At 40.1% G+C, this 24,872-nt stretch overlaps 1 protein-coding gene and 1 long non-coding RNA gene across 5 annotated transcripts in view; one reads left to right on the forward strand and one right to left on the reverse strand.

Annotated features, from left to right (window-relative positions):
* On the forward strand, positions 1–7,176 carry LOC122173753 (uncharacterized). Its single transcript, XR_010602104.1, has 3 exons — positions 1–118; positions 832–943; positions 5,500–7,176. It is a non-coding gene; the product is annotated as an uncharacterized LOC122173753 (long non-coding RNA).
* Positions 6,188–24,872, reverse strand: part of POLI (DNA polymerase iota) — a 20,029-nt gene continuing 1,344 nt past the window's right edge. For 3 of the 4 annotated variants that reach the window (XM_065598737.1, XM_065598735.1, XM_065598738.1), the window contains exons 2-10: positions 24,010–24,135; positions 23,295–23,459; positions 19,190–19,342; positions 17,390–17,626; positions 16,573–16,751; positions 15,911–16,002; positions 13,589–13,722; positions 11,139–11,332; positions 6,188–7,996 (exon numbers count right to left, since the gene is read on the reverse strand). In XM_065598737.1, coding sequence (XP_065454809.1) covers positions 7,121–7,996; positions 11,139–11,332; positions 13,589–13,722; positions 15,911–16,002; positions 16,573–16,751; positions 17,390–17,626; positions 19,190–19,342; positions 23,295–23,459; positions 24,010–24,046 — 2,067 coding nt within the window. In that variant the 5' untranslated portion in view covers positions 24,047–24,135 and the 3' untranslated portion in view covers positions 6,188–7,120. The remainder of the gene's footprint in view (positions 7,997–11,138; positions 11,333–13,588; positions 13,723–15,910; positions 16,003–16,572; positions 16,752–17,389; positions 17,627–19,189; positions 19,343–23,294; positions 23,460–24,009; positions 24,136–24,872) is intronic. The other variant, XM_065598736.1, reaches the window with a different exon arrangement.

Consider the following 24,872-nt stretch of genomic DNA (forward strand, 5'->3'; position numbering starts at 1 on the left):
TGAATCTATGAGTGGAAGGGACCTCGAGAGGTCATCGAGTCCAGTCCCCTGCCCGCATGGCAGGACCCAATACTGTCTAGACCATCCCTGATAGACATTTATCTAACCTACTCTTACGGTAAATATCTCCAGAGATGGAGATTCCACAACCTCCCTAGGCAATTTATTCCAGTGTTTAACCACCCTGACAGTTAGGAACTTTTTCCTAATGTCCAACCTAGTCTTATGACTCTTTAGCACTTCATCATTTACCTTTGTGCAGATGTATGTCATTATGCTATTTAATTTATATTTTAATAGCAAATACTCATCGAAAATATTTATAAGTAAATAGTTGCTAGAAGTTTTAGCAATGACATCTGAGTTTCTAGTATAGCACTTGCCGTATATATGCCTCCCATTGATATCCGCATGAGCTGTTCATATGTTCTGGAGGAGATTTATGATCAAATACCTGTCAAAGTGAAATGAAAATCCTAATTTGGCTAAAAATATCCATTTAAAAACAGTTAAAAGATTTAGAAAGGTAAGTTAATGGATGAATACAGTAAAGGAAATGTATATTTAAACTACAGGATCCAACCTAATAGTTTTGTAAAAAAAATTTAAAAAAATCTTTTATGGTATTAAGAATGTAATGCTATTTGGGAAAAAGAATAAATCAGGTGTAGAATAATTCACTTGCTTTTTTAATTGAATGTCATCTCCATGCTGTCCCTAGTTGTAACATGGCTTGCCCATACAATGACAATTTAATATTGTAAAGTTATTTCTTCCAGTTCATAACATGATTTAATAACTTTTAGATGTTTCTTTTTGTACAAAATCTAGATACCGTGGAGAAGGGATAATTAAGAATGTGCCTTGTATGTATCTTCCTGAATTCTGAGCCAAGTGGAACAAAGCATTACAATCCTATAAGCTGTTAGAAACAACTGACCAGGTAATACAGTAATTTTATATAAAGCTTTTACTACAGGTTTTAACTTTGTGTTTCCTGATTAGATATGGAAACATTCACCTCTAGGTGTCCAGTATCAGAAATGTAGGGCTGGAAGGGACCTCAAGAGGTCATCTTGTCCAGCCGCCTGCATTGAGGCAGGATAAATTACCTAGACCATCCCTAACACGTTTGTCTGGCCTGTTTTTAAAAACTGCTGGTTATGGGAATTCCACAACCTGCATTGGAAGCCTTTTCCAGTGCTTAACTATCTTTATAGTTAGAAAGTTTTTCCTAATATATAAACTAAATCTCCCTTGCTGACGATTAAGCTCATTACTGTTTGTTCTACATTCACCGGACATGGAAAACAATTCATCACCATCCTCTTTATAGCAGCCCTCAGCGTATCTGAAGACTGTTTTCAAGGCCCCCTTCACTCTTCCTTTCTCAAGACTAAACATGCCCAGTTTTATTCACCTTTCCTCATAGGTCAGGTTTTCAAAACCTTTTGTCATTTTTGTTGCTCTCCTCTGGACTCTCTCCAATTTATCCACATCTTTCCTAAAGTGTGGCACCCAAATTAGACACAGTACTCTAGCGGAGGCATCACCAGTGCCAAGCAGAGCAGGACAATTTCCTCCCATGTCTTACATACAACACTCTTGTTAATATACTCCAGAATATTAGACATATTGCAATTCCAAACATTATTGACTTATCTGCAGCTTGTGATCCATTATAGCTGTGGTTTTCAAACTTTTTTTCTGGGTACCCAGTTGAAGAAAACTGTTGATGCCCATGACCCAACGGCGCTGGGGATGAGGGGTTTGGAGTGTGGGAGGGGCTCATGGCTGGGGCAGAGGGTTGGGCTGCAGGGGTGAAGGCTGTGGAGTGGGGCTGGGAATGGGGGCCTCAGGGAATGGGAGGGGGCTCTGGGCTAGGATGTGGGAGGGGGTCAGGGCTCTGGGTTGGGGGTGCAGGGTCTGGGGTGGGGCCAGGGATGAGGGGTTTGGGGTGCAGGAGGGACTACGGGTTTGGAGGGCTCAGGGCTGGGGTATAGGAGGGGGTGCAGGATCTGGGGTGGGGCCGAGGATGAGGGGTTTGGGGTGCAGAAGGGGCTCTGGGTTTGTGGGGGGGCCTCAGGGCTGGGGCAGAGGGTTGGGGTGAGGGAGGGGATCAGGGCTCTGGGGCCAGGGATGAGGAGTTTGGGGTGCAGGAAGGGGTTCCAGGTTTTGGGGGGCTCAGGACTGGGGCAGGGGATTGGGGTGCGGACTTACCTCTGGTGTCTCCTGCTCAGCAGTGCAGCCGGGGTGCAGAGGCAGGCTTCCTGACTGTCCTGGCACCACGGACTGCGCCGCGCCCAGAAGCAGACAGCAGCAGGTCTGACTCTCACCCGCAGGCACCCCCCTCCAATTCCCATTGGCTAGTTCCCGGCCAATAGGAGTGCGGAGCCGGTGCTCGGGGCAGGGGCAGCGCGCGGAGCCCCGTGGTCCCCCGGCCCAAAAGCCGGACCCGCTGCTGGCCGCTTCCAGGGTGCAGCCCGATGTCGGAAAAGGTAGGCACTAGCCTGCCTTAGCTGAGCAGCACCGCCAATGGGACTTTTAACGTCTCAGTCGGCGATGCTGACCAGAGAAAGGCGACCCAGTGCCTTACATGCCGCGACCCAACCCACACTTTGAAAAACATTGCATTATAGTATAATGTATGAATGTTGACAGTGACTAAAAATATTACCATCTAATGGCTTCAACAATCTCTGCTCATTTCTCAGTCGACAAGGGTTCATATTACAATGAATACTTTTAATTGTACCACTGGTGACAGCCTCAGAGATGCCAAGGATTGAATGGACAGAGAAGAACGTCAAACGAGATCCCTCTGCTTCGGGGGAGAGGCACATTAGAGGGGCAGTCGGGGGAAGCTTGCACAGACACACTTTGTACATTGGATAAAATAAAAAACAATTAGACCACTCCTCTGAGCTTTTGTTTGAAATTTAACTGGAGGCTGTGCTGATATTTCAGATATGCCAAACTCAGATACTGTGGACAACCTAGTGATTGATTTGGTATTGCATTGTACTAGCACAGCAGCATCTGTTTGGCCCACTTCTGATTTTAGATCTAGTGCCAATCTCACTAAAAGTTAGGAACACAAAATATGTGATAAACAGTCTCTGAAGAGGAGGATCAGCTCTTACCTGTTAAAGGTGAATTGCAAAGGAAACAAAAAATGTTTGGTTAGCCTTTAAGTATAAAGGAGGCCTCCATTTAACAAAATTTAAAGTCCTCTACTAAAACAGGAAAATTAGCATTCAATATTTCTAGTACTAAAAAAAGCAGAAAATAGCTTTTTGGGACTACTAACATTGAGGCTGGCTTGTACAGAATAAAGAGCACAATCTGTTTCCTTTGCGGTCCATCTTCCATAGCGGCCGGTACCGTCATGCATCGAGGAAGCACTGAAAAACAGACTGTGTGGCAGACCTTGGGTATAACAAAATAAAGATGACTAACAGTTCCCTTTAGAGTGTTTCTTTGAGTCAGTTTTTCCTCACACACCCATTTGGCCACATATCAGCTGGGAGGCTAGAGAGGGCAAGTAACAGGTCCAGCCATTCCATCTTTGTAGGAACCACTGTTACGTAAAAAAAAAAATTTAAATAGAAAGTTGATTAAATGCTACAAGTAAATACTGTGCACACACAAAAAGCAGGGCACAACTGTATTATTTCTGTTTTAGAGTAGCAGCCATGTTAGTCTGTATCCGCAAAAAGAACAGGAGTACTTGTGGCACCTTAGAGACTAACAAATTTATTAGAGCATAAGCTTTTGTGGGCTACAGCCTACTTCTTTGGATGCATATAGAATGGAACATATATTGATTGTATCAAAAACAGACTCCAAAAAGAGACTGCTGAGCTGGAATTGATATGCAAACTAGATACAATCAACTTAGGATTGAATAAGGACTGGGAATGGCTGAGCCATTACAAACATTGAATCTATCTCCCCTTGTAAGTATTCTCACTTCTTATCAAACTGTCTATCTTGATTATCACTTCAAAAGTTTTTTTTCTCTTACTTAATTGGCCTCTCAGAGTTGGTAAGACAACTCCCACCTGTTCATGCTCTCTGTATGTGTGTATATATATCTCCTCAATATATGTTCCATTCTATATGCATCCGAAGAAGTGGGCTGTAGCCCACAAAAGCTTATGCTCTAATAAATTTGTTAGTCTCTAAGGTGCCACAAGTACTCCTGGTATTTCTGTTTTAGTCCTCATTCCTTTGTGTGGGTGTGGCATTTGGGTGATGGCAGCATAAGGTGTTTTACACATTGGGTACTTGGTTTGATCACTGAATAAGTACATTTTTCAAGCACTATCTCCCACTATGTCTGACATAATACAGCATGACAGTGGCCTTGTGAAGACCACTGCAGTTAAGGTGCAACACACACCAAGCATAGCTTCCTTCCCCTCTCCCCCAGTTGTATTTACTAATTATTGATGTTTGCCAGCTGAGTGACTCTTCTGCCCTGAAATACTGCCACCCCTTATGGTCTTGGACATAAAGCATCAAATCTCAAAAGGTGGTTTTAATAGGCATTCCTGTCAAAACATACGTGCTCTATTAGAAATCTGCATTTAGGGCAATTGTTTGCAAAATCAGTAGATATCTTTTTGAAATCTAGCCTAGAATGTAATTGCTAGAAATACAATACAAAAAACTTTATAGAGTTATCAATATACACCTCTACCCAGATAGAACGCGACCCGATATAACCCGAATTCGGATAGAACGCGGTAAAGCAGCGCTCCAGGGGGGCGGGGCTGCACACTCCAGCAGATCAAAGCAAGTTCGATATAATGCGGTTTCACCTATAACGTGGTAAGATTTTTTGGCTCCCGAGGACAGCGTTATATCGGGGTAAAGGTGGATGTATCATTTGGGGAAAGAGATGTTTCCTTTTTAAAAACTACATTCAAGTCAACATGACTAACTTGTTTAATCAATAGATTCTTCATTTTTAATTCTGGTTTTTGCTCACTTAGCTGTCAGTGTGGGCTATCAAAAATGCCCCCCATCTCCATCTTGCATCCAGGGTCATAAAAACCCTTATGGATGTGTGTTCACCCTTGCCGAAATAAGTATTAATGTCTTATATAAAGCAAGGTCTCTGAAATACAGTAACCTTCTACCTACAAAAATTAAAACTGATCTGGTTTTGACATATATGTGAATTTCTGTGGTACTAGTTGTACTTTGGGGACACTTTGGATTTGATTGTAGATCCCAACTTTGTGGCTCAGACCTGCTTCTTCTGACATTGTGATTGAGAGCACCATCACATGAGACTTGCATGTGCTACACTGGTTTGCTGAAGCTCATTTTCTATTAACTCTGTATATGCTACATCCCTTCACTTTAATAGAGAGGATATTTCAGGACATACATTTTGTAGATCATATTCAAAGATTTATTCCTCTCCAGAATTCTCATTGTTGGATAAATATGTATTTTATTTTAAAGCTTCGGTTTCCTTTCTTACAGGAATCCAGAACATTCCAAACTAATTGTGTTTATCCAGCCAGAACGGGGAGGAATGCTCCTACAGTCAGTGGTGGAGATAGCATTGCTTACTACCCGCATAAATCTAATCACTGAAGCAAGGTCTGGAATAAAGATGCTAAAGAATTATACACCAATGCCAAACATAAGAGGAAAGTTGTATACATATAAATCATATGCAGCTGTCTCCTAAGTTCATTTTAAAATTAAAGAATTTGAGATCTTTAATATTGTAAGTGTGCTGTATATAGAGAATGTAAATGTGTAGTTTAATTTCATGTACTTCTGTTCATAGCAGAAATAATGACTAAGCATAACAGTACAGTTTGCTATTTTTAAAGAAAACTGCTTTTTTTTTTTTTTTTTAAATCAGAGCCCGAGTTGCCATCAAAACACATAAAATAGAGTCAGACTTCATTGTAACCTAAAGATACAGTGATGTGTTCTGTAACACACTTTCACTTCATTTACTGTGTAAAGTTATTGTGAGAATTTTGTTATATAGCAATTGTCAATTAGTATGTTCCTCTCAGGAACTAGTCAGTATTTAGAATTTAAGCATAATTTGATTTTGCCCTAGAATTAAAAGCATTGGCATTTTAATAATAAAATATCTCATTAGATTAGTACATCTCAAAGTTATTTTATCTTGAATAAAACAGGCAAGGTATTAACAACTGTAAATGCGTTTATTACAAGTTACTTTGCAAGAATAATTAGCTAACATTTAAACATCAATTTTGTAATCAGTCTTCATTGGCCAAGATTTTTTTAAAATTATACTTCAACAATTATGCAAAAAAAGCTTATGGAACTTTTTCCGTAAATCCGGATTTCTGTAAGTCAGGTTTGCGTAACCTGGGGAGCATCTGTATTCCTAAATCCATATTGAGGTAAATCAGTAAAGTAGTTCCGTTCTTAAGTATCTTGCCAAACTGGAGCCTAGCCTAATCAGTGGCTGGAAATGCTGACAACTGTCTTGGTGGCTATTCCAACTACAAATAGTAAAAGCCTATTTGTGAGTTAGAACTGGCTGTACATGATGCTCTGCTCACATTACCGATGTGTTTTACCTCTAGCAGTTAGGGACTGTAACTACTAAGAAAGCAGTACTTTTTTCTCTATATTCCATTAGTTTCACAAGCCCCACCATCCAAGTCAGTATTTTCTGTATTTTGAGTTTAAAAAAATGTTTTAACAGCAAGAACATCCATGCCCTAACGGATGCCATTTGGTTGATACAAGAACAAGTGTAAGTGTTTCAAACTGGATTGCAATGTTTTAGTACGTGTAGTAACAACTGGAGGATTCAATCACACCTAATGTGCATTTTAGGGGAAGTAAGTCTCCCTTGTGACTCTCTTTGGACTAAATAAAACATTAATCTGCTAGTTTAACACAAGAATATATAGTATTAATCACTTTTTAAAGGAATTATCAATAGTTTTACACTATTGTTGAGATGGTCTGTTCCTTTTTGTATGCTATTTTGTCGCATTACACTTTAAAATAGTGCATTTCTTTAATGCATGAATATGATTGTATTACCTCCTTATTTTATCACAAATGTTTTACACCAGTCATCTCTGTATTATGTATATAATCATTTTGGTTTAAAATACCTTAATAAACTGTTAGAATGCGGTGCTGTGTTCACCAGAGTCTTTTTTCCTTTGTTTGTTTTTAGCTTTTCAGAAGGTTTATTCATATGCATTTTGGAAACAGGTTTTAGATTCTTCCAATCAGCCAGTAGTTCCTTTTGCACTTCAGCAGGTAGTTCAGAAAAGATATTTGGGTCAACATTAGGAGGAAATACAATTCTTCCTTCTCCTGACGCTTGCTCTCTCTGACCTTTATCCTGAGAGGCTGCTCCAATGGGCTGCTCTTGTCTGTCTGAACTATGGGGCTGAAGAAAATGTTGACTTTGCATATTCAATACAATTGAATCAGTGCTATTGAAATTCAGTGATTCCTTAGGTATTTGTTCCATACAGTCATCTATTAGTGCACTTTCAGGGTACTCAGGAGGATCCTGTAGACTGAGAATACAATTAGGATTAGGCCTGTGTACCATGGCTGTCTCCAGCTCACTGGTAGATTGGAAATGTTCACTGCATACCAGACTGCTGATACTATGATCTGCTCTTCTGGAATTCGGGGTAGTGTGCATTTGTTCTTGTGCAAAAAATGGTAGTGCTCCTTTAGAAAAAGGTAATGGCTGACTCAAAACATTCTTTGTATGGATCCTTTGCCCAGTTTTGTCAGAAATAATTTCCTCTTTAATGTCTTCTGGAAGCTGACTGAAGACCTCCTGGTCAATGCCAGCAGGAGGCAAATGAATTGGGGAAACAGGAATTCCATGTTCTTCTGCGCAGCTTTTGGTTTCTAGTGAAGATTCTCTAGTTCTTGTATTTCTAATTCTTCCATCTGGTACAAAACTGCAGGAGTTCACCTGGTCTTGTGGAACACCTTCCATTTTCTGCAGCACAAAATATATTATTTAGCTACATAGTGCATATGAAAAATATTAACTGATTAAAAGGATATCTGTCATAAATACAATTTTATTAATAGTGATCCCTTAAATCCTACTTCCACATACAAAAAAAGTTACCACTGAATCATCTGGCAACAAAGATTTTTCTATTCAGCACAGTACTTAGAGATAGATAACAGACCAGATATTTAAAGAGTTTTGCTGGGGTTGTAAAACAAGTAATTTCAAAAGCAACATTAAACTGGGCATCTCATCGTACCGTCTGGCAGCCCAGCTAATCAAAGTCTTTCAATATGCCTAAATACTTATTTACAGACTGTATCATTAAAGTTAGCACCTAAAGAAAATTTAAAAGGGAAAAACTTTCAAACCAAATTATGTTGCACCCAGAAAAAAAGAATGAGCCTGTGTGTACAAGTAATTATCAGAGAAAAGATAAGATATGTGAGCATGGACACCTGAGAAGTCAGGATAGGGAGGTATCAGAGCTGAATGTCTGCATATAGGTTGTATGACATATTGTGGAAGGAAAGTGGTCAGCTATGGACAAATGTGCCGTGAAAAAAGGAGAGAACCAAGAACAAAGATATAAACTTTGCACATCTCACCTAAGGGAGTAATTGCATACCAAATACTGATAATTATAGACAAGTGTCTGTTTGCCTGTATAAATGTGTGACATGTAGTCATGATTACTTGTATGTAACCAAGGACCATAATTTTGATAATTTAACCTCAAGTTTCTAAATACAAAGTAGATCTTAAATGATAAACAGTACAGTGACTCACAAATACTAAGAATTAAAAAATATAGACATCTGGGGTGAAGTGCTAGCCCCACTGAAATCAGTGTGAGTTTTACTAGTGTCTTCAATGAGGCCAGGATTTCAACCATGGTTTTTGTCAACTTCCCTATATTTCCATTAAAAAAAAAAAAAAAAATCTATATTAAAGTAACACATCATAGTTGATTTAAATGATATAAGTGAGATTTGAAGATGAAATCCTACCCTTAACTCACCCTGTTCAGTCTAGGAATTAAAAGCATATGGAAAGTAAAGCACTCCAGTGTTTGAAGACACACTTATAGCTAAGTCAGTCCCTGGAAAAATCATGGAGCAGGTCCTCAAGGAATCAATTATGAAACATTTAGAGGAGAGGAAAGTGATCAGGAACAGTCAGCATGGATTCACGAAGGGGAAGTCGTGCCTGACTAACCTAATTGTCTTCTATGATGAGATAACTGGCTCTGTGGATGAGGGGAAAGCAGTGGATGTGTTATTCCTTGACTTTAGCAAAGCTTTTGATACGGTCTCCCACAGTATTCTTGCCGCCAAGTTAAAGAAGTATGGGCTGGATGAATGGACTGTAAGGTGGATAGAAAGCTGGCTAGATCGTCGGGCTCAACGGGTAGTGATCAATGGCTCCATGTCTAGTTGGCAGCCGGTTTCAAGCGGAGTGCCCCAAGGGTCGGTCCTGGGGCCGGTTTTGTTTAATATCTTTATTAATGATCTGGAGGATGGTGTGGACTGCACTCTCAGCAAGTTTGCAGAGGACACTAAATTAGGAGGCGTGGTAGATACACTAGAGGGTAGGGATCGGATACAGAGGGACCTAGACAAATTAGAGGATTGGGCCGAAAAAAACCTGATGAGGTTCAACAAGGACAAGTGCAGAGTCCTGCACTTAGGACGGAAGAATCCCATGCACTGCTACAGACTAGGGACCGAATGGCTAGGTAGCAGTTCTGCAGAAAAGGACCTAGGGGTCACAGTGGACGAGAAGCTGGATATGAGTCAACAGTGTGCTCTTGTTGCCAAGAAGGCTAACGGCATTTTGGGCTGTATAAGTAGGGGCATTGCCAGCAGATCGAGGAACGTGATCGTTCCCCTTTATTCGACATTGGTGAGGCCTCATCTGGAATACTGTGTCCAGTTTTGGGCCCCACACTACAAGAAGGATGTGGAAAAATTGGAAAGAGTCCAGCGGAGGGCAACAAAAATGATTAGGGGTCTGGAGCACATGACTTATGAGAAGAGGCTGAGGGAACTGGGATTGTTTAGTCTCCAGAAGAGAAGAATGAGGGGGGATTTGATAGCAGCCTTCAACTACCTGAAGGGGGGTTCCAAAGAGGATGGAGCTCGGCTGTTCTCAGTGGTGGCAGATGACAGAACAAGGAGCAATGGTCTCAAGTTGCAGTGGGGGAGGTCCAGGTTGGATATCAGGAAAAACTATTTCACTAGGAGGGTGGTGAAACACTGGAATGCGTTACCTAGGGAGGTGGTGGAGTCTCCTTCCTTGGAGGTTTTTAAGGCCCGGCTTGACAAAGCCCTGGCTGGGATGATTTAGCTGGGAATTGGTCCTGCTTTGAGCAGGGGGTTGGACTAGATGACCTCTTGAGGTCCCTTCCAACTCTGATATTCTATGATTCTAAGTACACAAAGGTAAATTAAGGGCACTTTAACAAGATTTAATTCAAGCTAAACAGTTAAAGATATTTTATGAGGGAAAGAAATATTTAGGTCACTTCAGTTCCACCATGACCTATAGATCACACATTACAGAAGCACTGAGGTTTTCAAAAATGGATGCTGAAAAATCAGGCTCTTAACTTCATATTTAGGCATCTAATTAAGTGGACAGATTTTTCAGACGTGCTGAGCAGGCAGAAGAGCTCCCATTAAAGTCTGTGGGAAACCTAATTTTAGGCATCCACTTCTGAAAACCTTGGCTCCACAAGCTCATCTCTCTTTCTGACAGTAATAAACTTTCATTGCCTAGTATTGTCCCATTCAAGACATGGCAATTGAAAACAAAGAAGTATCCTTTGTTTATGCTATCCCAAAGAAGGATAGCATAAACACATCTTGTAAATAGCTTGTACTCAGGAGAGCCCACAGAGTTCTTCATTTTTACTACCTAGATGATATTTGGGACTATAAAACTTCTTAAAGTATTTAAAAATCATTAAGGATACTAGAGTGTATTTATATATATATTAGTCTCAGTCTGAATTTAATGCACTTGATTTGATTGATTTTTTAATAATCTTTTTATAAATTTTTTTTTTTAAAAATCTTTTTATAAAACTTAAAAAATAAGTTTTTAATAATCTTCAACTTACTTTGCCAGAACTTGAAGGGGGTGACAACCGAGTTAAATAAAATCCTATGGATCCTTTGGTGAGGCTAGGCAGAGCTTTAAGATTTGAGAAGCAGACACTCAGAAGGGTAAGATGAAATGGCATCTCCACTTTTATCATCTTTCTAAACAATTTCATAAGGATACCAACCAGTGGGTCCACAACATCATAGTTTCCTGAACATGAAATGGAAACAAACAGCAGAATTAATTTAAACCTTTCTATAAGGGGCTAAATGGAATTAAGGTTTGTGCATGAGAGAGTCTGGACTTTCAACACTTTGCACTAATGCAAAATAAGTTGGCATTTACCCTAATTCAGGGGTCTCCATTTTCTGTGGCCCGCGAGCCCCTCACAGCCCCCCCGCCCTCTCCTGTCTTTACCAGAGCGGCTCCGGCTGGACGTGCACCAGGAGCAGGGCATGCTCCCTGCCTGCCTGTCTGCCCTGCGCAGCTCCGGGAAGAGGCTGGAACATGGGAAAGGGGGGGCGGAGGGGCTGTGTGTGGCTGTTGCTTCAGGCAGCGCCCCCAGCAGCTCCAATTGGCCGGGAACAGGGAACCGGGGCCAATGGGAACTGCTGGCGGCACTGCCTCAAGCAACAGAAACACACAGCCCCTCCGCCCCCCCTCCCCACGTTCCAGCCTCTTGCGGGGGCAGGGCAGGCTCACCGAGCCAGATCCTGCACCCCACACCCCAACTCCCTGCCCTGAGCCCCCACCACACCCCACACCCCTCCTGAACCCCCTTGGGGCAGGGAGGGGGCAGAGTTGGGGTGGGGATTTCGGGGAAGTGGTTGGAATGGGGGCAGGGCAGGGGTGGGAAGAGGCAGGGCAGGGGCGGGGCCTCATGGAAGGGGTGGAGGGCGGCGGCGGCGGGAGGTGTCAGTAATGCGGCCCTCGGGCCAATGTACTAGTCCTCATGTGTTCCTCATGGTCATTTGAGTTTGAGACCCCTGCCCTAATTGGTCAATACACTGAAAAATCTCAGTTCTTAGGAAACGTGAGGGATTTTAACTACAGCTATGCCAAGTAAGGCAGCATTTATTTGATCATCTGAAAATAAAGAGGCTGTTAAATTTACAGTTTTTGACACTTAAAAAGGTTTTCTGAAATGAATGTTATGATTGCAAGAAGTGCCAGACTGACAACCCTAGAGACATGCCCACAGAATCTCTATAGCATAGACATTAATGGTACAAGCTCTCCTGTTCTGTCCTGCCATCTCTGTTGAGAAGTGATGTGATATTGGAAAAGTGGTCAATTTAAACAAACACAATTAAACTAACATCCTGCAAATGGAAAAGGCCTTTCTATACAACTGAGAGTAGCTCACTCTCCATTTCTATTAAATCGTCTTCAAACGGATCCAATTAATGACAACGACAATTTGTGTGATATGGCTATCTGACAACAAATATCTAGACCGAGACCACTTATTTACTTTACGCAGGAGAGTGTGGACATATCAGATGGCAATAACTTTTGGTCTCTTCCAGTCTAGACTGGATTCAGAGGTGAAATCTATGATTACAGTATTTTATTAAACCCTATACTTAGAGAAAACATAATGATACTGAATAGTAGTGAAGTGATTGGTCAAATATGGGGATAAGATAAACTCCATATGAAGTGGCAAATGAAAGACTGTGATCTCTATTTAGGATGGACAAACCCTGGCTTCAGGAGGAGGAAGACTGTATACGTCACACACTGTTGGATAAGGAGTGATTCAGAAAGATCCTGAAATCTTATAGCCATACAAAATTCCTTTCACTCACTCATCCCTTGCATGCAATTTCTCTCTCTTTTGTTTTTGGACAGTGATGAGTTACATTTAATTAATTTTTCAACATCAGGGTAAAAGGCAGGCAAGCATATTTTGTGCCTGGGTTAGTAAACTCCCATAACAATCTTGCAAGGCTGAGTCAGATGTCCCGATTTTGGGGTCTTTTTCTTATATAGGCTCCTATTACTCCCCACCCCATCCTGATTTTTCACATTTGCTGTCTGCTCACCCTAAGGCTGAGTTAACAACTTTGTTACTTATTAAATAAAAGTTATTCCTGCCAGGAAGTCCTGTATTTTTAACATGGTTTCACTGAGGTACATCTATCACATAAAATCAATGTAATACTTTTTTTTTTTTTTAATTTGAAGTATATGAAACATTGTTCAGAAACCTAGATTTAAAGTAACAAAGCAAAACAAAGGTTATGCTTAATACCTGCAACTTTATTGATACTAAAATTAATAGACTGATAAACCTTCTTTCCGAGAAGGAAGTATCATTTCACTGTTCCTATGAATGTGCCAAATACTTGGGCATCTCTACAGTTAGAGAGACCCTGGTTAAAATTTCAAACAACATATTGTGCACCAAAGTAACAACTGACCAAATACTTTCTGAAAACAAAACTTCAGAAAAGCGCTTACCTGTCCCAAATTTCTGAATGACATGAGAGGGAATAGGACACTGACGACTCTCCCGACTAAACCATTTATTAGTTGATGAAAATTTACGGATGGTTAATCTTATTGTATGTGGCTTTCTTCCATCTTTAGATATTCTGAAGAAAATTAAAGTGTGCAGTGCAATTAACATTACTGCTGCTTTACAAATACTTGATCCAATTGCTTTGAAAGTAAGTAATGTATATCTTTTTTAATCCATCAAGAAAGTGAAACAAAATAATGGTAATAGTATAGAACATAAGAAGCTTTAGCTTTAATTTCTTTCCTGCCTCATTTTCCCCAATTGATACCATCTAGTGCTTCCTCATAGACTCATAGACTTTAAGGTCAGAAGGGACCATTATGATCATCTGGTCTGACCCCCTGCATGCTGCAGGCCATAAAACCGTCCCTACCCCTTCCCTGGACTCTGCTGTTGAAGTCCCCAATCCTGTTTTTAGTGACTGCAATCGGCAGAGACCCTCCTGCTAGAGATCCCTGCCCCATGCTGCGGAGGAAGGCGAAAAACCTCCAGAGGCTCAGCCAATCTGCCCTGGAGGAAAATTCCTTCCCGACCCCAAATGTGGCGATCAGTAAGACCCCGAGCATATAGGCAAGAGTCTCCAGCCCGACCCCGTTAGCCATTATACTATTTACCCACCATTGCTTGGCTTTCCTTGACTACTATGTTTTACCATTAAACCATTCCCTCCATAAACTTATCTAACTTTATCTTAAAACCAGACAGGTCCGTCGCCCCCACCGTTTCCCTCGGAAGGCCGTTCCAATATTTCACCCCTCTGACGGTCAGAAACCTTCGTCTAATTTCAAGTCTGACTTGAAATTTCTTCCTAACTCACCTCTATTTATTTCTTCACATTTTTTACAAATTGTTTCAATAAATAGTTTTTGTTTTGTATTGCACACAGTTGAAGATTTATAGAAAAAAAATTACTGTTTTATTCACTTAAGGAAAAAAATCTCTGCATTAATAAAGAAAGTGGTGGAAGCCCCATTGCTTGAGATTTTTAGACATGGACTGCTAGAAGTACTAGAATATAGTTCTCAACCTAGAGATGCAACCATCTTGTCCATCCCATATTGCTAAGTGGTAGTAAGGTCCCAGTATTAAAAGGCAGTCCTGGTATGTAAGAGGTTGAGAATGACCGTACTAGAAAATACATTGAAGGGAACAATTCTACCTGGCAGAGTGGAAGGCTAACATCCTCCACCCCTGTGGTGTCCTGGAACCCTGGATCCAAGCCCTGGGTTAGCACAATTTGTGTCTAGATGGAAAGCGAGTTAGGCCTGAGCCTGAATTCAAACCCTGAGCTTACACTGAAGTGTAGACATACTTGTGGTAGCTACAGTAATCAAGACAGGAGATAAGGGGAATGAATTAATTCTTCCTGTCTGTACAAAAAGAAATGGAAGTATCTTGATGATTATGTGGGAGAAGCAGAATTTGGATACTGCCTGAATGTGAGTGGTAATGGACAGGGAAGAGTTGAAGATGACCCCAAGGTTATAAGCCTGTAACAAGAATGATGATGGTGTTGTCTGTGGTTGTGCAGAAAAGTAGAAGGCAAGATAAGGAGTTCAGTTTTGGCCACGTTAAGCTTAAGTTGATGGCACAACATTAAAGAGATGTCAGAGAAACCGGCTGAGATGCAAGGTCAAACCAAGGGAAGCAGTCAGAAGTGGAGAAGAAGATGTGAGACAGAAGCATAACAATAGTAACTGAAACCATGCAAGTGGATAAGATCACTCAGGGACAGGGTAGAGAGAGAAAAAGAGGAGGCCTATGAAATCACCAAGAGAATAGAAGAAAGACTGGAGGGGACACACAAAAAGATACAACGCAGGATGATCAGAGATGTAGGAGAATGAGGAGCTGTCAGAATCATGAAAGCTAAAAGGAAGACAAGGCCATTAGAAAGCATGATCAGCTGTATCAAAAGCAACAGAAAGGTTGAGGAGTTAAGAATGGAAGAGCTTACAGACATTGGTGAGAACAGTTGCAGTGGAGAGGGTGAAAGCCAGACTTGGGGAGAGGAGCAGGATACAGTTGCAGGAGCAGAATTTGAGGCAACAGTTGTAGAGGGCACATTTCACAAGTTCAGAGATAAAGGGCAGAAGGTAATGAGGAAGTAGTTAGAGAGGCAGGTGGGGTTGAGGGGCAGCATTCTGAAGATAGGAGAGCCCACAGTATGCTCTGCAAAATATGAGACAAACCTTACATATGCCCAACGTTCTTTCAGGTCACAAAATCAGTCAGCAATAAGAACAAATGAAGACAGTCACCTGTCTAAAAGGTTAGCAAGTAGTTCTTCAATTTTCCTTTTAACTTCCACTTCTGATGAACATTTTTTAAAAGAATCTTCATCACTAAGGGACTGTAAGAAATGCAATAGTCCTTTTAATTTTGTGTATTACCAAGTGACCAAGCAAATTCAAAAGATATAAAAGGGAATCGCTTTTCCACATAATTCACATATTAACCTATGGAACTCATAGCCACAAAATACCATTAAGCCTAGAGCTCAGCAGGATTCAAAAAAGGATCAGACATTAATAGAGGTAACAAAAATATCCTGAGTTATAATAGTAAATATAAATAAAATTAAAATAATTTTAGAAGGAATATGAACTGCCATGTTTTACAGCATAAGCCAACCTCTAGCTATGGGGGAGTTGGGGAAAAACAGAAAAAAAAAAAAAAACAACAACCACTTTCCTGGGTGGCAGGATATCCCATAACTGTAGGATTTCGTGTACCTTACTCTAAAACAGCTAGTACTGACCATTGTCAGAGACCGGATCCCAGAATAGATGGACTACTGGTCTGATCCAGTATGACAACTGCTTTGTTCATTCTCACTGGATTTCAGCTAGCTCAGCAAAACTGTACTCAAAGAGTGCAATCTTTCTCATTCTGAAAAACTATTTTCATATGTCATTTGTACCTGAGGAGGTCCTGAGGAGGCCACAGGGGAGTCATCCTCTCCATAGCTGAGCTTTTGAATGTGCTGAGCAATTGAAACTCCTAGTTCCTTTTCTAGTATTACAGGTGAAAAGGTCTGGAGATCACGCACACTTCTGAGACCCAGCAACTCTAGGCGCTTGGTAGTTTTATAGCCAATCCCTAGATGAAAAAGGTGTGTGATAACGTGAGTAAAATTTCTTTACAAAATAATACAGTACACAGGAAAGTCATTTAAAAGATTAAGATATGCTTAGCAAGTTGTATTTATAATTTATATATTACATAAAATACTAAAAACTAATTTATTATTTGGTTAATAAACTAAAATACTTTTCCCCTATAAATTATATTTATAAGGTCTTGCCATATAAAACTAGACGTTATCAAATATAACCATTTTAATTATAGAACTGGAAGTTCTTTGAAGCAACAGTTTCAGGTAATTGAGACCCACATTTTAGGACTGAGCAAAAAAATTTTTTCCCCCCCAAAAGTATGTATGTCAATATCAATGTTTGGGTTTCAATGAAAACAGTCTGAGATTTATACATTCTTTTTAGGTATTTGCAACCCAAACGCTTTTGTGTTACCGCAAAACCAAAAGTGACATGGACTGGAGAACAGAAGTACAAACTAGTAGAGTTTCATTGACTAGTTTGAGTAAAATGCAAAAAGTAAATATAAATACAAAAAAACCCAGATTTTAAAATTCTCTCAGTTTTAAAAGTTTAGGGTGTATATTAAAATTATGAATTCTCACAATGTCTATATGAAAGATTGTGGCACCAATATCTTACCAGGCACTTTTCTGATGTGATCAAGGCTGCCTACTAGGTCCTGACAGCTTTCAGGTAGAAGAACTGTTTGTTGATTTGGTTTGAAGGTGCCAGATACTAGTTTAGATAATAATTTGTTAGAGGCCACTCCTGCACAGCCTGTAAGACCCAATCTATTGTACATGGCTTCCCTCATCTCTGCTGCAATCTGAGATCCAATGACAAGTCTTATATGCATAACATCATGTAAATTGACAGCTGTGAAGACAAAAAAGAGGTGGTCACTTCTCAGCATACAATGACCACTCACATCACTACAGGTCCATTCACTAATAAGAAGATTCTTATGCTTATAACCCATTAAAAACTTTATGGAAAAGAGTGTGGTCTACTGTGTAGATCAAAGGGCTGAATGTAAGGACTATTGGGTTCTCTGTCTGGTACTGCCATGGAGTAAGTATTTAACCTCTTTGTACCTCAGTTACTTCCTCTCTAAAATTAAAAGGGTAATACTCTAGCATCACAGAATTATGGTGAGAATTACTTAATGTTTGGAAAGCACTTTAAGGATGAATGCACTCTATAAATCTTTAAGAGATGTCAAAGAAGAATATTTAAATATCATCATGTAACAGACTCTTGCCTCAATATAACCAAAGGAAAAAGTAAACAAATTAGAGATTTAGGAGTACAACATTCGTTTAATTAAGATAACTGGAAGGTGTCCATCTCTGTTACTCAAGTGTGAATGTTAATGAAATGAGATCTTATTAAGGCAGTTCTTTCTCAGAACTGTATTAAAAATTATAGCAACAGTTGATATTAACATCTGGTCTGGTAAAAATCAACTGCTCGTTTCCTTCATTTATGAAATGAATATAAATCTTGCTATGCCAACTGTGGGCACTTGTGAGCTACAAGGATCCCAGTGGAGAATATGAATCAGTCCAAGTTCTACAGTCAGCCCCCAGTGACTTCAGTATAAGTCTCCCACGCAGGCATCCCGTATAGCAAAACTTTGCTCTGTTTTTCGTTATACGTTAAGGATATTTTGGATGAAAATTTCAATTAGCCGACACACAGTAGCCACACACTTAAAACTAAATTTTCATAAGCTAACATGAAAGCTGTGACTTCAAGCTCAATCAAACAAGATATTTAATTCTACATTTAACTGTCTTTTTTGAAGACCACATAAACAAAAGAATCTAGTCTCCCAACTCACTGTGCATGCCCAACTTCCACTGACATTAATATACGAAGGTACACATTCCACTCAAAAGAATGAGATTCTCATGTGAAATTATAGTATATTGCAAGTCAGTTCCTGGTAGTCTAACCACAGGGAAAATAAAAGTTTTCCAGACAATACTGTATTTCAGGGGTAAGCAACCTATGGCACGCGTGCCGAAGGCGGCACGCGAGCTGATTTTCAGTGGCACTCACACTGCCCAGGTCCTGGCCACCGGTCCGGGGGGCTCTGCATTTTAATTTAAATTTTAAATCAAGCTTCTTAAACATTTTAAATACCTTATTTATTTTACATACAACAATAGTTTAGTTATATTTTATAGACTTATAGAAAGACCTCCTAAAAACGTTAAAATGTATTACTGGCACAGGGAACCCTAAATTAGAGTGATTAAATGAAGATTCAGCACACTACTTCTGAAAGGTTGCCGACCCCTGCTGTATTGAATAGGAAATGTGTTTTCATGCAGTTTTGAAAGTTTAATAAATTCAATTATCAAGATACTTTTTGTACTAAATTCTAACAATACTTAATACAATATTTTAGCAAAATAGGGAATAACCACTCACTTTGATTATTATACACATGACCAGACACAGACACTTTGGAACAGCCATCTCTCTGCAGCTGTGCTAGTCTCTTCTTTACCAACTCTGTGATATCCACAAAATTTTCATCAAATCCAAGTCTTTCTACCAGTGGACTGAATTCTTCCAATAGCTCTATGGAAAAAAGCAAAGTTCATAACTGGAACAGGTATGACAAACAGGCATATCTTTAGACTACTGTATCCACTTTATAAATGTTAACTGTATCTCTCATTGTTGTATGCACTGTTGCTGTAGCCGTGTTGGTTCCAGAACATTAGGGAGACAAGGTGATCTGAAGAAAAGCTCTGTGTAAACTTGTCTCTCTCACTACCAGACGCTGGTCTGAGTAAGAGATATTACACCTCACCCACCTTGTCTCAACTGTATCTCAGTGAGCCAGGGACTGTATGCTGGCTGGTGGGGGAAGGTTACCGAGCTACATCCAGGATCTAAAATTGCTGGGGGGGCATAATTACTAGACTCTGGGACGGGTAAATTCTTACAGAAAGGAACCAACCCCATGATGAATTGCATATACTGGTTCAAACCAAGCCCTGCTTTTGATCCAACAAATTGACATGACTCTTTAACCAAGAAGGAGACCCTCCTTAAGTGTTTGAAAGACTGGAACCCAATAGGGTCTGTGACCAAATGCACCCCTGTATTCACTGCCTATACACCACTGAAATAATCTTTGTACAAAATATGCCTTGTGAGGTATCACTTGAAAACTAATAACTTGTTGGTCAATAATGTCATGGTGAAAAACATGTAGTAACATTATATGTAAAGTTATGAACCTAAGATGAAGTTTTGACTGAAATGTGTTTACTGCACAAGTCTGGGGAGTGAGTAAATCAGTTTCTTGAAGATGAAGGACAAACTGATGCTTCTAGCCCTGTGTCATCAAAGTCAATTGGCAATTCCTGGTCAAGTGGCCATTCTTTGGCAGCAGAGGGGGGCAGAAACAGATGGATTTGTATTTTAACAAACATGGAACCTCTTTCACCACAAGACCCCATGTCTCCATCCTCAGAACTGGAAGGAACTTTATCTAGGTGTAACCCACAGGAAAATGCATTTCAAAGGGTGACTGGACTATAAAAGGGAGGTTGAAAAACACCCCAGGTACTCTCTATCCCTCTCTCTCTCTCGCTCTTTCAGAAGGCAAAGTAACCAGCCTTTGGGCGGGGTTCTGACCTGAGAATTTGTTCAGCCCAGTTGCTGGGAACATGTGGTAAGGATTTCACCTTGAACCATGTCTAGTTTGTTAAGTTTTAGTTATTAGAAAGCATTTAAGCTTTATTTCTTTTGTAGCCATTTGTGATTTCAATATACCTCTACCCCGATATAACGCGACCCGATATAACATGAATTCGGATACAACGCGGTAAAGCAGTGCTCCGGGGGGAGGGGGGAGGAAGGGGGCGGGGCTGCGCACTCCGGCGGATCAAAGCAAGTTCGATATAACGCGGTTTCACCTATAAAACGCAGTAAGATTTTTTGGCTCCTGAGGACACCGTTATATCGGGGTAGAGGTGTACCTTATACTTGTACTCACTTAAACCCTCTCTTTGAAATTAAATAAACTTGTTTTATTATTTAATCAAAACTAATCCAGTGATATCTTTAAACTGAATTGTTTAGTAACTCTAAAGTACCATACTGTCGTACATTGATCCCTTACAGGGGCAACAGATCTCTAGTATCTGAACTGTCCAGGAGAGGGCTGGGCATTACAGAACACAAGTTTCTGGGGAAAATCCGGGACTGGAAGTGTGTTGGTGTCACTCTGTAAGTGGTAACCAAGGCTGCTGGAAGCTAGAGTGTAGCTGGCATATTGCTGACAGGCTGCTGGGGTCAGAGTTGCTGGACCAGGACAGCAGCTACACAGACACGAAGGGTGTTACCTACATGCTACAGGGCTGTTTGTGGGACCTAAGCAGCAAAGCATTGTGAGGCACCCAAGGTTGCAAGGCAGGAGGTGACACCCCTTACTAGTCTGGATTGCACCCTGGAATGGCATGGAGTCTCCATAAGGAGAATGGGGGTATCTCTAGTAAGCTAAAGTATGCGTTTAGACTTGTTATTGTTTTATTATGTTTTCTCTGTAATATTTTTGTCCTAAAATAAATGTACTGTGCTTTGCATATGGCTGTTTGGTCTCTGGTAAGTCACTGTCTTAGCCCTTGAGAGAGAGCTGAGTTAGGGAAGACCTGTGGGAATAATCACAGTGAATTGCAGGATGCTGCAGCCTATGTCAGGTCTGGAGGGAGAGGGATGCAGGTCCCGGTCTGGAAAGAGGTGGTGGCTAGATCCCTGATACTTAAGGGAACATCCCTTGAGCAAACTACACAGGGAGTCAGAGGTGCAGTTGATCTGAAATTGTGACAATAACCACTTAGTGTAATAATGTAAACTTGGGACTTCATATTCTCTACAATCCACAGTGGATTTCCCACTTAACTAAATGAGAAATTTGCACAGAACTCAAGAGGAGAATATAGCCGCAAGGTAATACTAAAATGTATTTATTCAATACCTTATTCTCTCTTCAGCACTCAATGAGAAAAATCTGCTTCCCTGTAGGCCACTGCTATTTTGCCGTTTGATTTACTTCCTTTCTCTGCTCCTTTCCCTCTTCTCTTTGTGAGTTTTCAAGTTTTTAACTTCTGTAATTCTTTCCCTGCAGCAACTCCAAATTCCCAATCCTGTGGACTTCATTATCAACCCCTTGAAGAAGATTAACAAGGGACAGGGGAGTTCATACTTCTGAGTCACTGACTCAGGCTATCTGCAGTCTCAGGCAGATGTCATGACATCAGTTTCCCCTCAGTTCATTTTTGGAAGGTTCTCTCTGCAGCCATGATGCCTTGAAACTTACCTTTCATTTGAAAAATATTAACATTAAAGATTCTGCAGAGTCCTAGTATGTCATTGTCAAGGCTGGATCCCCACTTTGAACTTTAGGGTACAAATGTAGAGGCCTGCATGAAAACTTCTAAGCTTAACTACCAGCTTAGCTCTGGTTTTGCTGCCACCATCAATTTTCCCTCCCTGGGAAGCCTTGAAAAACCTTCACCAATTCCCTGGTGAATACAGATCCAAACCCCTTGGATTTTAAAACAAGGAGAAATTAACCATTCCCCCTCCTTCCTCCCACCAACTCCTGGTGAATACAGTTCCAACCCCCCTGGGATCTACAACAGGGAGAAATTAACCATCCCCCCTCCTTCCTCCCACCAACTCCTGGTGAATCAAGATCCAAACCCCTTGGATCTTAAAACAAGGAAAAATCAATCAGGTTCTAAAAAGAAAGCTTTTAATTAAAGAAAAAGATAAAAATCATCTCTGTAAAATCAGTATGGAAATTAACCTTACAGGGTAATCAAACTTAAAGAGCTCAGAGGACTCCCCTCTAGTCTCAGGTTCAAAGTACAGCAAACAAAGATAAACACTCTAGTAAAAGGTACATTTACAAGTTGAGAAAACAAAGGAAAACTAACACGCCTTGCCTGGCTATTTACTTACAAGTTTGAAATAGGAAAGACTTGTTTAGAAAGATGTGGAGAACCTGGATTGATGTCTGGTCCCTCTCAGTCCCGAGAACGAACACACAACCAAACAAAGAACACAAACAAAAAGCCTTCCCCCCCCCAAGATTTGAAAGTATCTTGTCCCCTTATTGGTCCTTTAGGTCAGATGCCAGCCAGGTTACCTGAGCTTCTTAACCCTTTACAGGGAAAAGGATTTTGGAGTCTCTGGCCAGGAGGGATTTTATAGTACTGTACACAGGACAGCTGTTACCCTTCCCTTTATAGTTATGACAGTCATGCAGGCCATTTAAATTCACCAAATTGGCTGAATCCAGCATGCACCTCTAATCTAGATAATGACTGAGCCCAACTGCTTAGTTTGTGAAATCTGATGGAATCAGAGACAGAGATGGCATCCCCTACAAGCCTTATGACAATTTTCTAAAGCTCATATAAAATCAGAAATGTTTATGCAGGAAAATATTTTTACCATAATAAGTATATGTACAGTACTTATTTCCCACTATTAAAAAACTGTTAACCTGTACCTGTAACCTTGTATGACATTTCTCTGTATCGTGTCAAGTCCTCTCCATTAACTAGCACTAGCTCTGGGCATTTTTCTTTAGCATCTTTGACAGACATACATTTCTGAAGTCCAAGTCTCCTGGCTTCATAGTTACAGGTAACAACCAAGTATTTCTGCTGAACACCTGGAAACAAAGGTAGAAAATCATAACACATTTTAAGGAGTCACTTGTTTATTACAGTACTTCTATGCCACTGATTTACACTTTGCTATCAAAGCCTGTAATGCAAATCCCTCAATCAGTAAAAAATTTAATACTGTTTTTAAGAAGAAATACACACTAATTTTATTGTGCAAGACTGAAGGAAGCAGGACCCTTGCTCATATTCTTAGAACATTTTATGGTAATAAAATATTTTTTCTTAAATGCCATATTCATTTTTCACTTATTAAAAGGTATTCTCACTACTTTTGACCCTTATCATGCAACCTGATCTATACATGGGCACATCTGCATTAGTATAAAAATCATTAAAAAATATTTACTTCACTCTTTTTTCCATTGATTAGTAAATTCACATGCAATAGTACCAACAGCTTTAAGCTCAAATGAACCTTACAACCAAATGAAGTAAACTATGAAAGACCAGAGTATGAGTAAAAAAAGTATTTTTGTCTTGCCCAACCACATAAACATAAACCAAACAGCAATAAACAGCAACATATAAATTTACCTAAAGGTTTGTCTCTTAATTCAGGATTATGGATCATTTCTACTTGTGCATAAAAGCAGTCCAGGTCAGTATGCACAATTACCCTGTGCGCTGTATTTCCTGATGGCACAGTCTTGTCATGACCTGCTGCAATGAAAATATACAACCAAGTTTAGAGATGATAACATCCTTCTTACCCTTGTCAATAATGCAGCAAACGGTCTCACACATGAAAACTATGCTTGGAAACCAAGCACTGTGTGGCAAAGTAGAGAGTTTATAAACTGTACATTAATTCGGTCAGAAGCCAATTGGCACAGTGGATTGGTATCAGTAAAAGATACTGCTGACTACATCCTGAAGACCTCTTTTAGATGGCCAGTGCCACCTCGGTTCTTTTTTACTGCATAATTTTATTAAGTTATATTTTTGATACAGCACCCTTTATATTGTATGCCTTGGTTTATTTTAATTAATGCTAGAAAATGTATAAGAATTTTCCTGCTCTATTTAGAAGCATCCAGTGGGTGGGCACAAAAAAGTGACAACACCAAACATACTTCCTACCTCTTTCTGAGAATACACCTGCCTAGTATCTCTACAATTTCAGCTTTTCTGCTGCTACAGGTTTAAATAAATAAACCTGTTTATGAAAGAATGCACACATGAACTCCACCTACTAGCAGCCCATGAGCGATGCAACCGATCATCAACCAGAGAGCAAAAATGCTGTCAAGTGCAAAGAGCAAACTTTATAGAAATATATTTTTAAATTATATAGCAAGGCCCATACTATATAATTTCAAAAAAAATATTTCTTAAAGTTTAAATCAGTTATGCTGGTTCTTGACCCAAAGATGAAAATTTTCTTAGGAACATTTAAG

The sequence above is a fragment of the Chrysemys picta genome, chromosome 6, assembly GCF_011386835.1.
Source record: "Chrysemys picta bellii isolate R12L10 chromosome 6, ASM1138683v2, whole genome shotgun sequence".
NCBI lineage: Eukaryota > Metazoa > Chordata > Testudines > Emydidae > Chrysemys > Chrysemys picta.